The sequence below is a fragment of the Ovis aries genome, chromosome 6 (genome assembly GCF_016772045.2).
Source record: "Ovis aries strain OAR_USU_Benz2616 breed Rambouillet chromosome 6, ARS-UI_Ramb_v3.0, whole genome shotgun sequence".
NCBI lineage: Eukaryota > Metazoa > Chordata > Mammalia > Artiodactyla > Bovidae > Ovis > Ovis aries.
The window spans coordinates 46,488,046-46,502,200 of record NC_056059.1 but is presented as its reverse complement, the minus strand read 5'-3'; the positions used below and the strand labels follow the sequence as shown (position 1 = coordinate 46,502,200).

Below are 14,155 nucleotides of genomic sequence, written 5' to 3'. Positions count from 1 at the left end.
AAAGCAGTGACGCTCTGGGAAGGGTTAACTCGCAACCAGGCTGCCTGTGCTCAGGGCCCTACGGCTGGCCCAGGAATGGGGTGGGCCTGGAAGGTGGAGCGGGCTTGATTCACATCAGCTGCTCTTTCCAAGACAGGAGTGCAAATGCCTGCCCAGCTGGCCTGAGCGTGCTGAACTCCAGTCGCCTTTAAGAATGGTTGCAGGAGCCCACACCTGGCAATCACTCCCCCTACCCCCCTGCCTCTCCACAGCAGGTTGCATCTGGGAGACTATCCGGTCAGTCATTAGAGGAATGAGCCGAGAGTGAGCCGTTCACCAGCTTGCCAGCACTTGGTGGAAAGCAGCAGGCAAGCATGGAAGTGGTTGACAGCCTTCTCATGAATGAAAGCAACCTGACTCCCCCCTGTGAACTGGGGATCGAAAATGAGACGCTTTTCTGCTTGGATCAGCCCCGTCCTTCCAAAGGTAGGTGTCAGAGGCTGTTATCTGAATTCAGAAAACCTTAAGTTTGTGGGAAAAATCAGCAAAGGCAAGGCTGACTGTGAAAACAGAACACAGTCCTAATGAGACGAAGCTGGATAAAGTCATCTGCTCAGAAGTTTGGATGAGAGATCTAAAAGCAGAACTGAGTCCAGTGCTCTTGTTGTTCCCCATGGGAGAGTTGGGATTAATGTATAGGACTTGGGGGGCACAAAAGCAGCGGGAGGAGGAGCTGAAGTGGAGCCAGAGGGAGTACAAGTGTAAAAGCTGGAACTTACAGCATCGCAGAAAAGGCGCTGTCACAGTCTAGCTGTCGCCTTTCCTTGGGGGAAATCAGTGTGAAGAAGTGATTAAATCGAAATAATGCTTAGCAGCTAGGAAAGAAAGCAAATCACTGGAGGAGCTTTGTTCTTAAGAAAAAGTGGTTCCCCAAGTGAGTGATCCGTTAACAGACCAGCCTTTCAGAAGCAACTGAATCACTCTGTGCTCTCCTTGCTTTGTTTCTGCAAAATATCTAAGTATGGGGAGAGCTGGGTTCGGTGATGCACACCCCTGAAAATACAAACCGGCGGGAAATAAGTGTTCACTTGGTGTGCTAGGGTTTTAACATTCTGCCCTCACCACCTGCATCTCTCCGTCTTGTCCGGGTTCCTCCTTGCAGAGTGGCAGCCGGCCGTGCAGATTCTCTTATATTCCTTGATATTCCTGCTCAGCGTGCTGGGAAACACACTGGTCATTACGGTGCTGATTAGGAACAAGAGAATGAGAACAGTCACCAACATTTTCCTCCTCTCCCTGGCTGTCAGCGATCTCATGCTTTGTCTATTCTGCATGCCATTCAACCTCATCCCCAACCTGCTCAAGGATTTCATCTTCGGGAGCGCTGTTTGCAAGACCACCACCTACTTCATGGGTGAGTTGCTGCTGGTGCCTATTTCTGGAGTTTCACCCTTAATCAGTGAAACTCAGTCCCAGACCTTCCCTAACCCCTGACAGCCTCCACAGAGAAGCCCTGATGGGTGTACAGAACAAAACATCTGACTGTATGGGGCTGGGTACAAGGACAGAGGAGCTGGCTTTATGGGAGGGTCAGTCCTCATAACGCCCCAGAAGTCAGTCCCCAGTCTTAGGGGACCAGTTCCTCAAAGTGGAATAAGTTGGTAAGAAACTACAGAAGACACTGGTTTTGCTTGCTTCTGTTAGAAAGACAGACAGATTCAAGCTGATCTGTGCCTTCCTGGAAGGCATTGATTGTACTCTGAGCTCTACCCAACCCAAGGCATGGTTTTTGGGGTGACCAGACTGCTGGAAGAAGGCTTTTTCTGCTACCATTCTGGCGCTTATAGGGAACAGGGTTATTCAAAATCCAGTTTCACCAGAGGTCTAGATTCCCTTCTCAGGATTCACTTTCCAGCCTGTTTTCACAGAGGCTGGGACCATCTTAGGCAGAAAGAGAGAGAGAACCTCTACCACAAATACAACAAGTTGAATTTGCTGCCAGTGCCTAGGTGGATAAGCTGACCCTGATTGACTGAGATATGCAGCTCGCTGCCTTTGCCAATCAGAATGATGGTGATGATGAAAAATCATAAGAGCTAATGTCTTTGAGTACATTTTTTTTTGAGTACCAGATGTTCTACTAATTGCTTTAAGTTTTTACTTCCATGATCATATTTTATCTCACAACCACTCTATGAAGTATACACAGTTATTCTTCCCTGTCTCACTGAGAGGGGAACAGAGGCATAGAGAGGTTAATAATGTGCCCAAGGACACACAGGTGGTAAGCCACAGAGCTGACTTGAACCCCAATTGGTGGCCACTACAATGGCGAGTAAATACACAGCCTCATTTTGCCAACTGCTGTGGCTCATCTGAGGCTGAAACAAGGCATTTCTCTGGGCCCCTCCACCTGCCAAAATGCTTCCTCTCTTGCCCATTCTGAGAGCTGGTTGCGGGACGGGGAGAAGAGGTGGGAAATGAAGAAGGAGTTGGTTGTTCTGACCTAAGCCCTGCAAAATACGCAGAGCTGAGCTGCCTAGGGCAGCCTTCAGTGACCAGAAAGCTTCAAAAGCCTTTATTTCTTCCAACTGAGGAAGCAGGATCCAGCGCTGACAAAACGATGATGAATGGCTGATCTACATGCCATGGACAAATAACCGAGAAAGTGTCAGGCTGGGTCCAAGTACTCGAAAAAGAAAAATGGACTCACAAACGAAAAGGATTGTTGTTAAACAATGACGCAATAATAATAACCAACATCTCACAGTGCCTCAGGCTTTCAAGGGCTGTCTGTATATATCCTACGGTAATATTTAATCATTTTAACCAGGGTTTATGAAAGGAGATTAAAAATGAGTCCTTGTGTAGTTGCACAATATCAGTGTGCTAAATGCAGCAGTTGTTCACTTTAAAATGATTAATTTTATGTTATATGAATTTTACCTCAATTAAAAAAATGTTTTAAAATAGCTGGGGTCTGAGGCTAGGAACCTTAACACTCTTTCTGAAAATACCCAGTACAGACTGTTCTAGAAAATGAGAAGCAAGATACTTCTAAAAGTGTTTGCAATACTATAATGGTTTTGTTGGATTTCTGATTCCAGTCATTTCAATTCTCCCCTAATTTCATGTTCTTAACAATTAACACGCATTAAATTCCTAATACATAGCCAAAAGGGCTTCCCAGGTGGCTCAACGGGTAAAGAAACTGCCTGCAATGCAGGAGACACAGCAGACATAGGCTTGATCCCTGGGTTGGGAATGACCCCTGGAGGAGGACATGGCAATTCGCTGCAGTATTCTTGCCTGGAGAATCCCATGGTCAGAGCAGCCTGCCAGGCTACAGTCCATAGAGTCCCAAAGAGTCGAACATGACTGAAGTGACTGAGCATGCATGAACGTAGCAAAAAAAAAAAAAAAAAGCGCTTGCCTGATGCTGGGTTTATAATTACCCATTATAAGGCTGAGCACCGAAGAATTGACACTTTTGAACTGTGGTGTTGGAGAAGATTCTTGAGAGTCCTTTGGACTGAAAGGTGAGCAAATCAGTCAATAAAGGAAATCAATCCTGAATACTCATTGGAAAGACTGACACTGAAGCTGATGCTCCGAAACTTTGGTCACCTGATGTGAAGAGCTGACTCAGACTCTGATGCTGGGAAAGACTGAAGGCAGGAGGAGAAGGCGGGCAACAGGGGATGAACAGGGGATGAGATGTTTGGATGGCATCACCAACTCAATGGACATGAGTTTGTGCAAGCTCCAGGGGATGGTGAAGAACAGGGAAGCCTGGTGTGCTGCAGAGTCGGACATGACTAAGAGAGTGAACAACAATAGATTTCACTCTGAGAAGTTTGGGGCTGTATTCTCTAATCCAAATGTTATCAATTCCTTAGGGTAAATTCCTATAAAACAGCAAATCCTATCTCAGAACCTGAGTTCTTAGCTATGGTTTTGGGGTTCTAGATTCTTTTAAGTACGGATATTCCCCCTAGAAAAAGGATATTTTTATACATAGTTTCACAAAAGGCCCCAGGCTAAGAACTTCTCCCAAAGTTAGATTGGGATTGATTTGAAGGTTTAAGAAATCATGGTAAGAGATAAGAGAAGGATCAGCTGAATTTATGGATGAAGAATTAAAGGGAATTTTACAGGGATAAGACATTACAATCATTATATATGCACACAAAATACAAAAATTAAGTTTTTTGACTATCCTGTGAGTGTATCCTTTTGTTGTTGTTCAGTTGCTCAGTCATGTCTGACTCTTTGTGACCCCAGGGACTGCAGCACACCAGGCTTCTCTGTCCTTCACTGACTCCTGGAGTTTGCTCAAACTCGTGTCCATTGATTCAGTGATGCCATCCAACCATCTCATCCTCTGTCATCCCCTTCTCCCGCCCTCGATTTTTCCCAGCATCGGGGTCTTTTCCAATGAGTCAGCTCTTTGCACTAGGTGGCCAAAATATTGGAGCTTCAGCTTCAGCATCAGTCTTTCCAATGAATATTCAGGGTTGATTTCCTTTTAGATGTGGTGTTTTGATGTCTTTCTCACTGATGATGAATGTTTGATGAATATTCCTTCTACAAAACACAGAAAAGGAAAAAGAATTAGAAAGAAGACCCCATTCCTCCTACCCCAAGAAAACCATCAGTTACAATATGGGGATTTTCCCCTTCATCCTTTTTCATTAGGTATTTTTTCAACACTCCATTTTGAAATTTAGAATGTTTCACTCAAAAACAGTCTGTGTACTAGAAATTTTCAGGAAGAGTCTTAATGTTCCCATCTCAGACTCCACTGAATTTTTGGAGTCACTGTCCTTGAGAATATTGGATTAAAAGGTCCACTTTATGCAGATCATGCTCAAAACTAAAGCTGTTCTACAGGTCACTCAGAAACCTCTTCTGTGGGGTAAGAACATAGTTCATCCACTTAGTTATTAATTAATGAGCACCTTCAGCCTAAGAAGGAGCTAGGTTGTAATCAAAGTTCAATAAACTTATCTAAAATACATTGGCAATACAATGTATTTGCAAATATATTACTTGAACTGCCTCAAATCCTTTTGGGAACAAAGTTGGGAATAAGTCATTTTTTAAAAATATACATACACAGTATTTCTTTACCTTCTGAGTATTTTCCTTTACTATCTATCAAACCTGTGTAGATCAGGTAAGCTTAAGCTCATGTGCAAATAAACTTCGGATTTCAGAGCTGACTTAACCAACTTCTTTGTTCCTTTCCCAGGCACCTCTGTGAGTGTCTCCACCTTTAATCTGGTCGCCATATCACTGGAGAGATATGGTGCAATTTGCAAACCCTTACAGTCCCGAGTCTGGCAGACAAAGTCCCATGCTTTGAAGGTGATTGCCGCTACCTGGTGCCTCTCCTTCACCATCATGACGCCATACCCAATTTATAGCAACTTGGTGCCTTTTACCAAAAATAACAACCAGACTGCAAATATGTGCCGCTTTCTACTGCCAAGTGATGTCATGCAGCAGTCCTGGTAAGGCCACCTGGGTTTATTTGTTTACTATAACTTGATAGAATTTTTCAGTTTCAATAAAAACTGGAATGTATTGTCCAGTGTCTGCGGGATCAGTTTCCTGGAGACTTTTTGAGAAGATTTGTCTTAACCTCTTTCTAGAATGATAGAATAGAGCAAACATTTTGAATGTTGTATTTGAAATGCCATTTGCGACCCCATGGACTGTAGCCTACCAGGCTCCTCCATCCATGGGATTTTCCAAGCAAGAATACTGGAGTGGGTTACCATTTCCATCTCCAGGATACCTTCCCGACCCAGGGTTTGAACCCGGGTCTCCCAGATTGTAGGCAGATGCTTTACTGTCTGAGCCACCAGGGAAGTCTCTGAAATGCCATACCTGTATTAAAATCAACTAGTCCTCTCAAAACCTCATAGGGTGGGTACTATTACTGTCCCCATTTTACAGATGAAGAAACTGAGACATGGGGAAGTTAAGTTGCTCAAGTTCCCAAACCTAGAAGAGACGACAGAGTGTCTGGGCTTAACCACTCTGCAGTGTGCTTCTGGATAGTCTAGTGAGGATCTTGGCTGAGACAGTGGAAGAGCTCTGATTTTCCAAAAACTGGAGATGGAACCGAGGAGTCCAAAACCCCAAATCCCATGTGATTTTTCTTAGAGCAGAGTTGCAGCAGTGGTGCTTACACAGAACACTTTACTAGAAATGCAAAGGCGTGCTATCTGTTTCTTTGCTCACTAGCGGGTGATGTTGGGCAAGTTTATATAACTTCCTTGACATTCAAGCTCTTTACACAAAGATTTAAGAATAAAGATACCTTTTAATCTACATCATTAGATGGATGTGAGATTCAAATGAGAGAATGTTTATGAAAACGTCATTAGATATATTCAAAAAGGCTACACAAATGCAGGGCATTATGTTTACTAATTCCCAGCATGTTTTAGAAGCAGAGGGCTAGACATTCAAAAATGGCTCAAAACCAAGATAATTTCTGCCTTCTTTGCCTTCCTTTTTTTCATTTCAACCAAGACACACACACACACTCAAAGAATTATGTTGCAAATGAGGGACATTTCCAAGACTTGAAAAGAAATCTTATCAAAACATGTCCAATTGAAATGAGAAATGGCTCAGCCACTGTGAGCCTCTGACAATTTTATGGCCTAATTGTGTAACCTTACACATGCCAGACTGCAAAAGTGATTTAGGGGCCAGACTCAAGAAGAAGGAGGCTGCAGTTCTTCAGGAATCAAGCGTGTTTAGAGAAAGCATAACTCTGGCCCGCCAGGCACTAGAACGAGTTTGCCACTGTGCCTAATGGGTTGAAACAGCCAGAATACTTTATTTTGCAAAACCAAGGTTTTCCAGCATTGCTGCCTATGCACTTGATGATTCTGATGCTATAAAGTCAACAAATGGTATTAATCTATTGTGATGCTTAAGAGCATAACGTCTAGAATCATATTGCTTGAGTTCAGATCCCAGCTTTGCCACTGGCTGTGTGACTTTGGACAAATTATTTATTCTACCTGTTTCCTAATCTGTAAAATGGGTATTAGGTTTATAGTCCCTACTTCAAGAATTATTATGGGGATTAAATATAGTAATATATGTACCATATTGAAATTAAATAATTTAATAAGTCATCAATGAATATAAACTCTTATAATTTTATTATTATTATTATTTCAGTAACAGCTTTACTGAGGTATTCAAATATTCTCATTGGCTTGTTTTTATTAAGCTCTCATTAGTTTTAAATGTAAACTTGTTTCAGGCACAGACTTACACCAAAGTTTTCCAATTTAACTAGTCCTTCATAAGAGACTTTATCTGGGAGAAAAGAAGTTAACATTTTCTAATGACTGAACCTCCAGACATGGAATTTCCAAAGATATTAAATACTGGTAATTAATGTGTTTGCTCCAACTCATTAAAATGGAGATGAACCCTGTTTATTCCATCTCATCTTAGTTTGAAATGCTGGAGTTGCTGGTTATTGGATTGCTTTTTATTTTATTAGGCACACATTCCTGTTACTCATCCTCTTTCTTATTCCTGGAATTGTGATGATGGTGGCATATGGATTAATCTCTTTGGAACTTTACCAAGGAATAAAATTTGATGCTAGCCAGAAGAAGTCTGCCCGAGGTAACTATCTTTTATCTGTTGGTTTATGCCAAAAGATTACACAAGCCTTGTTTTCTATAACTTAGATATACCCAGAGTATTTCAAAATACTTTTCAAAAGTATTTCAAAATGTTTTTCAAAAGTATTCTTAGGAGACTCTGTGTCGTAAGGCATGCTCATGAGACCCAGTGTCTCTGTTTCCTGTGGAATGAAGAAATTATTTCTCCCAAAAGGGTACTAAATGGAATAAAATGAGATAATATACCCATTGCCCAATTACAAGCTCAGGGCCCATAGGTCCAGGGTCTCTGTGATGTTGTATTCAAATGGACCCCCTCTGCAAACAAAGCAAATTGTCATTCCAGGTGCCATCCTCTCCTCCCCTCTTCACTCCCACCCTTTACTCCCGATATAGCTGCCATGGAGCCTCACATCTCCCCCTCTTCCTTTTTTTAATGTTTGGGCCTGCATGTTCGTTTTCTTTTTGGCTGTGCTGGGTCCTCATTGCTGTGCAGGCCTTTCGCTAATTGCGGAGAGCAGGGGCTACTCCCCAGCGGCAGTGTGTGGGCCTCTCTTTGTGGTGGCTTCTCTTGTGGAGGATGGGCTCCAGAGCTCCAGGTCTTCAGCAGCTGCAGCACGTGGGCTCAGTTGTTGTGCTCCTGGATTCTAGAGCACAGGATCAATAATTGTAGTGTCCAGGCTTAGCTGCTCTGCAGCATGTGGGACCTTCCCTGATCAGGGATCAAACTCATGTCTCCTGCATTGGTAGGTGGATTCTTTACCACTGAACCACCAGGGAAGCCCACCCCCTATCCCTCCCTTTCACTACAGCCCACTCTTCACTGAAACTTACCCCACATCTTTGTTGACATCACTCACCACCCCTCTCGCTCCAGCCTTCTGCTCAGCTCTTGACCACATATACACCTAGAGTCTTCCTGGCTGTTGTTGATTTTTGCTCATTATGCAGTAAAAGCAACCTGGAGGTTTCCCAAGCAAGCAGAAAACTCCCCACCTTGAGGAGCTGGAATAAGAGTGTGAACACTCATTCTTTAACACATTTTTATCCTTATCGTCTACACACATAAAATATTATTTTACTATTTTAAATTATGCTCATTCTACACTACACATTTTTTTATTAGTTTTAAGTAGCATTTCATTTGGAGGAAAGGAGTAGTATAGATCAATACCTACCCATGTTAGTGCAGGCCCAAGGTGGCCTGTCAAGGAATACAGTTCAAGTGTGGTTTAGCCACTGGATGGAGGGGGCAGGGATTCCATGCCCTCTGTCTGGCATGACCCATCCCAAAAAATAAGTGACGTGGCTTGCCCACCCAGAAGGGAAGCGGAGCTTGAGCAGCAGCGGCAGGTACGAGGACAGCGACGGGTGCTACCTGCAGAGGCCCAAGCGCCCCAGGAAGCTGGAGCTGCACCAGCTGTCCACCGGCAGCGGCGGCCGGGCCAACCGCATCAGGAGCAGCAGCCCCGCGGCCAACCTCGTGGCCAAGAAGCGCGTCATCCGCATGCTCATGGTCATCGTGGTCCTCTTCTTCCTCTGCTGGATGCCCATCTTCAGCGCCAACGCCTGGCGGGCCTTTGACACCGCCTCTGCCGAGCGCCGCCTCTCGGGGACCCCCATCTCCTTCATCCTCCTGCTGTCCTACACCTCGTCCTGCGTCAACCCCATCATCTACTGCTTCATGAACAAGAGGTTCCGCCTCGGCTTCCTGGCCACGTTCCCCTGCTGCCCCAACCCCGGTCCCCCAGGAGCGCGAGGCGAGGCCGGGGACGAGGCGGAGAGCGGCACCACGCGGGCGTCCCTGTCTAAATGCTCCTACAGCCGCGGGAGCGCCTCTGCGCCGCCCCCGTGAGCGCGTCCCGGCCGCCGCCGGGGAGGAAGCATGGAGGCAGGGACCGAGGGAGGCAGCAGGGAGGGAGGAAAAGAAGACAGCCGGAGGAGGAGGCAGGAAGTGAAGGAAGGCACCGGTCCCAGTGGGCGCCATTCCTCGTCTGCCTGGCACCCTTCACCTGGGTTCCAGGGGAACACTCCAAGGACAGGGCCGAGACTGGGGCCCCCGGTGGGACGTTTTCAGTAACATTCACCATCAGAAAACCTCAGCAGGCCGATGACAGGCGTTCACCAGGGCTCCTGCTGCACATTGCTAAGCACGTGTTCAAACGGGGATTTGGACCCCACTGAGCTTTAGAAGGTTCTAGAACATCCCAGGCGGCTCTTAACTCCTCTTAGTGACACCCTTCTATGTTCTGCTGCTTCTGCTGGTGCGGAATTGTGGAGGCTGCTTTGCGCCTGAGGAGTCCATCCCTCTTTCAGGAACATTCTGTAACCACTCACCTCACCACGACCACACACGAGAACAGGAAGCAAACCCTCTTCTGGCCATTTTCTGTAGCAAGAAAACAGCCTGACCTGTTCTTCTTGAGGTCAGTCAAGGACATTCAGAGACATCAGTTGATGTTGTCATCAGAACAGCATATGGAACATTGTCTAAAGGATGGAATTTGGAAAAAAAAAAAAAGGATGGAATTTGGAACTTATATTTCTGAAAAGAGTATGTAGCAAGTAACTGTCTTAGCATAAGGGATGTTGAATGCCAGGAGGCGCCAAGAAATATTTTTCTAATATAATAATATATATTGCTTAACTCTACCTTTTCATGGTGGTATTAAACCCCATGGCTGCTTTGCCTCAACCTCATTTCTCATCCTCATCCTCCTTTCTGGAAAGACCTCCAAGTCCAAAGGAGAGCTGTAATGTATGTGTACCTGGCCAAGCTGGAAACTCGGAGAGTTGGGCCCAGAATAAAAACTGGCATTCTTGGACTCAACTAACAGATAGACAAAGCCATCTATGCCTTTAGATACAATCTATGTGTTTGTTAATATTTGTAGTAATTTTATGTGTATATGAAACATGAACAGAGCAGTATGTTCTTTACATATAAGTATACTCTTTGGTGTATTTAAAAAAAAGAATAGTGGATGGAGGTTGCATTTGAGAAAGTATTGTCATTCTACATTCCTGTACCACAGTTGGAGTTTCATGTGAACTCTTTTTATTTGAAAAATTGGTGTTGAAATTTCTCTTCTCCAGTGTAGAAATCCCAACTTAATATAAGACATGAGCTATACACTTAGATACCAGGAAGTGCATTTCTAAAACTGCATGTGTCAATCCAATCCAGCCTCTTTCCTTCCCTCCCTTTCTTTCCCTTCCTCCCTCTCTGTCTGTCTGTCTCTCACTCTCTTTCATAGTTTTCATGCTTCCAAGCATCTGAGAGGTGAGCTTTTCTTTTTCCTGTTTGTGGGGGTCCATGACCACCCATTGATCCATACCTGACAGACACTCTTTGTGATGCACAAAGGCTAGTGATTTTTCTATTATCAAAAAAAGAAAAAAAATCTATAGTGGGGGGAGGGGGATCGGGTAGTACAGAGTGGCAGGAAGTGATCACGAATAGGGGAAGGGATGTAGTATATCTAACAAGAGTGTTGCCTTTGTTGTGTTTTTGCCAAACAGGGTAGAGAGGATAGTGTGCTAACAGAAGAAATTATTGAGGATGTGAACATTTTTTATAGGGGACTTTCCAAGTCAGATGTTAATTTTTCTACTTCTCAGATGGCAATCTTATTTTCATACTTCAAACCAGTCATCTCTGTCAAGAATTTCAAGGTGAAAATTCAACTTACTAAAACGTGCACTGCTAAAATAGTAATGATAAAAGATGTAAAAAAGAAAGATGTCTCCAATATTTGAGTGAATCCTGCAGAACTTAACAATTTTCCTGCCAGAAGAAGAAGCCTTCCCATCTGACAGTGTTAGCATATAAATGAAGATTAATTAGCCTCCCTACTCGCCCCACCCTTATTGGAAACCTCTGGAAATACCAAAGGTAACTTAACCTAAAAATAGAGTCACCAGATTTAGCAAATAAAATACAGGAAGTCCAGTTAAATTCTAATTTCAAATAAACAACTAATAATTTTTTTTAGTATGAGTATGTCTCATGCCCTAAAATACATCTTGTGTTTTATCTGGCAACTCTACTTTAAATTAACTTTAAAAGCACGTAAGAACATAAACAAGATTTCCCCAAAATAGAGCAATAAAACGCCTCTGTTCACTAAATTTATTGGAAAGTCTTTCACATAATGGAAGTTATTTTTAAAAATAAGAAAAATGCTATTAACTTTCAGAATCTGTGCCTGACCTTTGAAAATGGTACTATCAACAGGCTGATTTTACTTCCAGAAAAAAAATGTTTTTAACATAAAGCTATTCTAGCACTTGGTTGAGTCAATTGCCTTTATTTCCTACTAAACTGAAATCTTTAGTTTGAAATAAAGTGACTTAATAGAGTTAAGAAAATAGATTCACCAAGTTTCTGGCGTTTTCTCTTGTCTTCTGGTAGCTTCCACTCATCATCAGAGTGGTAAGTGTGAACTTTGTCACTTTGATCTTTACTAACACGTGTCTCAGTGGCTTCCTGTGCCCTGGTTACTGGGTAAACTCTCTTTATAACTTGTAGTGGTGACTAAGCCATGCGTGTGTCTAGATGTTGGTTATCCTTGTTCGTGCATGCTTAACAGGCATCTTCTCCATTCACCTAAAATGTAGTCCTGAGGTGAGCGACAACAGCTGTTGAATTGCCACTTATTTCCTTCTGGCGTTCTGCCCAGTACTCTGTACACCATGAGTGCTCAATAAATGTTGTGACTGACTGCTGCTCTGCCTCTGATGCTTCGGGGAACTCCTTTTCTCCACAGCAGTGAGTCTCAACAAGGGGGCGTGGTCTCAGGGGCCATCGGAATTTCTGGAGGGCTTTCTCTAACTCTGTGTGCATCCCCACCCAAGATCTGGCTGTGCGAGCTTTCGCTGCCATCACTCTCTCCCTTTGGTCTCCCCTGGGGAATGTGTGTATAATCGGAGATGCTACCCATGGAAGCTTCTCGCACCTGTAAACAGTGCTGAGACACAGATTTTTTTAAAGGGCTGAGGAAAAGGACAAATACTATAATTCTGTCCACATGAGGTATCTAAAATAGTCAAAAACCATAAAAATAGAACATAGAAAAGTTATTACCAAGGGCTGGGGATTTAGTGTTTAGTGAATGTAGAGTTTCCGTGTTACAAGATGAAAAAGTTCTAGGATCTCTTGCCCAACTATGTAAAATATACTTAACACTACTGAACTATGCACTTAAAAATGGATAGGATGGTAAATTTAAAGGTACGTGTTTTTCAGACATAAAGAACAGATTTTTGGACACAGTGGAAGAAGGAGAGAGTGGGGTGATTTGTGAGAATTGCATTGAAACAAATGCATTACCATCTGTAGAACAGACCACCAGTGGAAGTTTGCTGTCTGACACAGGGAACCCACGTCCAATGCTCTGTGACAACCTAGAGGGGTGGGCTGGGGAGGGAGATTTAAGGGGGTTCAAGAGGGAGGGGACATATGCATACCTGTGGCCAATTCATGTTGATGTATGGCAAAAAGCATCATGATATTATAAAGTGATCATCCTCTAATTAAAAATTTTAAAAGAAGAAATTTAAAAATTAACTGTCTTTCATATTAGAAAAAAATAAAGTCTTGTGTTTTTTAGCAGAATAAAAAAGGGGGGAGGGAGTGAAGAAGCCCTGGTCTATAGTATTCCTTGGTTTTGCTCCTTCCTCTGCTCATTCCCTTTAAGGAGAACAGTGATGATACAGCAGAAAACCATCACTGTGTTCCTAGTCCATGTTTAAGTCCTCTGCTCACTCTTTAGGGCTAATGTGTATCATCAAAGCCCACCCAGCACCCCTGGCTGTTCCCTCGTAACTATCTGATTTCCTGCAGGACTCCTCCTGGAGCCTCTGGGCGTCTTCCTGGCCTTTTCCCCACCCCACACCCTACCTCTGAGCCCTGTGGCTGCTCTCAGCTCCAAGCAAGGCGCTTCCTTGATTCGGATCCCTCTGGTCCTTCCGGCTTCCTGGTCACCCTCAAGTGGAGCATAAATCCCAGGTTTCCTAAACCTGCTGCCACAGCTGAGGACCAGCCCCACAACCCTAACCCCCAGCCCTGGCTCTGAGCAGCCCAGCCTGGGAGGAATTTCAGGTCCCTCTTCTTGCTCAGGAAGAGGGGTCAGACAAGTATGAATTGTCCAGCAACCACTCTTGTACATAACATGTAACAGGTGCTCAGCGAGTGTCTGGGGTGGATGACACAGTGAACAGGTGAGGACATTTGAATGGAGTCTGTCAATGCCGGGCCTTTCTGGGCTGCTCTGGGGACCCCACCATTCTAACCAGAAGCATCTTGCCCAGAGTGTGCAGTGGTGCTCGACAAGAGGGGAAGTGCACGGGACAGACTTGTTCTGTTCCCAGTCCTCCACGCTGTACATCAAGTCCGGCAGACACTGCTTTCAACGTCACTGACAGTGAAGGCCTCCTTCGTTGGTGAAGGAGATACAGTTTGGACCCCAAGTCCATACATCTGTGTCCCAATGTTATACGCACACACA

The 14,155-nt window shown here is 44.1% G+C and overlaps 1 protein-coding gene across 2 annotated transcripts; it reads left to right on the top strand.

Annotated features, from left to right (window-relative positions):
- Positions 1-279: 279 nt before the first annotated feature.
- On the top strand, positions 280-13,203 carry CCKAR (cholecystokinin A receptor). Of its 2 annotated transcripts, XM_042251302.2 has the most exons (6): positions 326-465; positions 1,142-1,393; positions 5,234-5,495; positions 7,520-7,647; positions 8,969-9,340; positions 9,916-13,203. In XM_042251302.2, the coding sequence occupies exons 1-6, from the start codon at positions 354-356 to the stop codon at positions 10,206-10,208; spliced, it is 1,419 nt and encodes a 472-aa protein (XP_042107236.1). In that variant the 5' UTR covers positions 326-353; the 3' UTR covers positions 10,209-13,203. The 2 variants fall into 2 exon arrangements, with proteins under 2 accessions (XP_042107235.1, XP_042107236.1); XM_042251301.2 differs by having other exon boundaries at positions 280-465; positions 8,969-13,203.
- Positions 13,204-14,155: the final 952 nt, after the last annotated feature.

Coding starts and splice junctions, on each gene's coding strand:
- CCKAR (XM_042251302.2), top strand. CDS start 354: ATGGAAGTGGTTGACAGCCTTCTCATGAATGAAAGCAACCTGACTCCC. Junction 1,394..5,233: donor GACCACCACCTACTTCATGG/GTGAGTTGCTGC, acceptor TTCCTTTCCCAG/GCACCTCTGTGAGTGTCTCC. Junction 7,648..8,968: donor CCAGAAGAAGTCTGCCCGAG/GTAACTATCTTT, acceptor TTGCCCACCCAG/AAGGGAAGCGGAGCTTGAGC.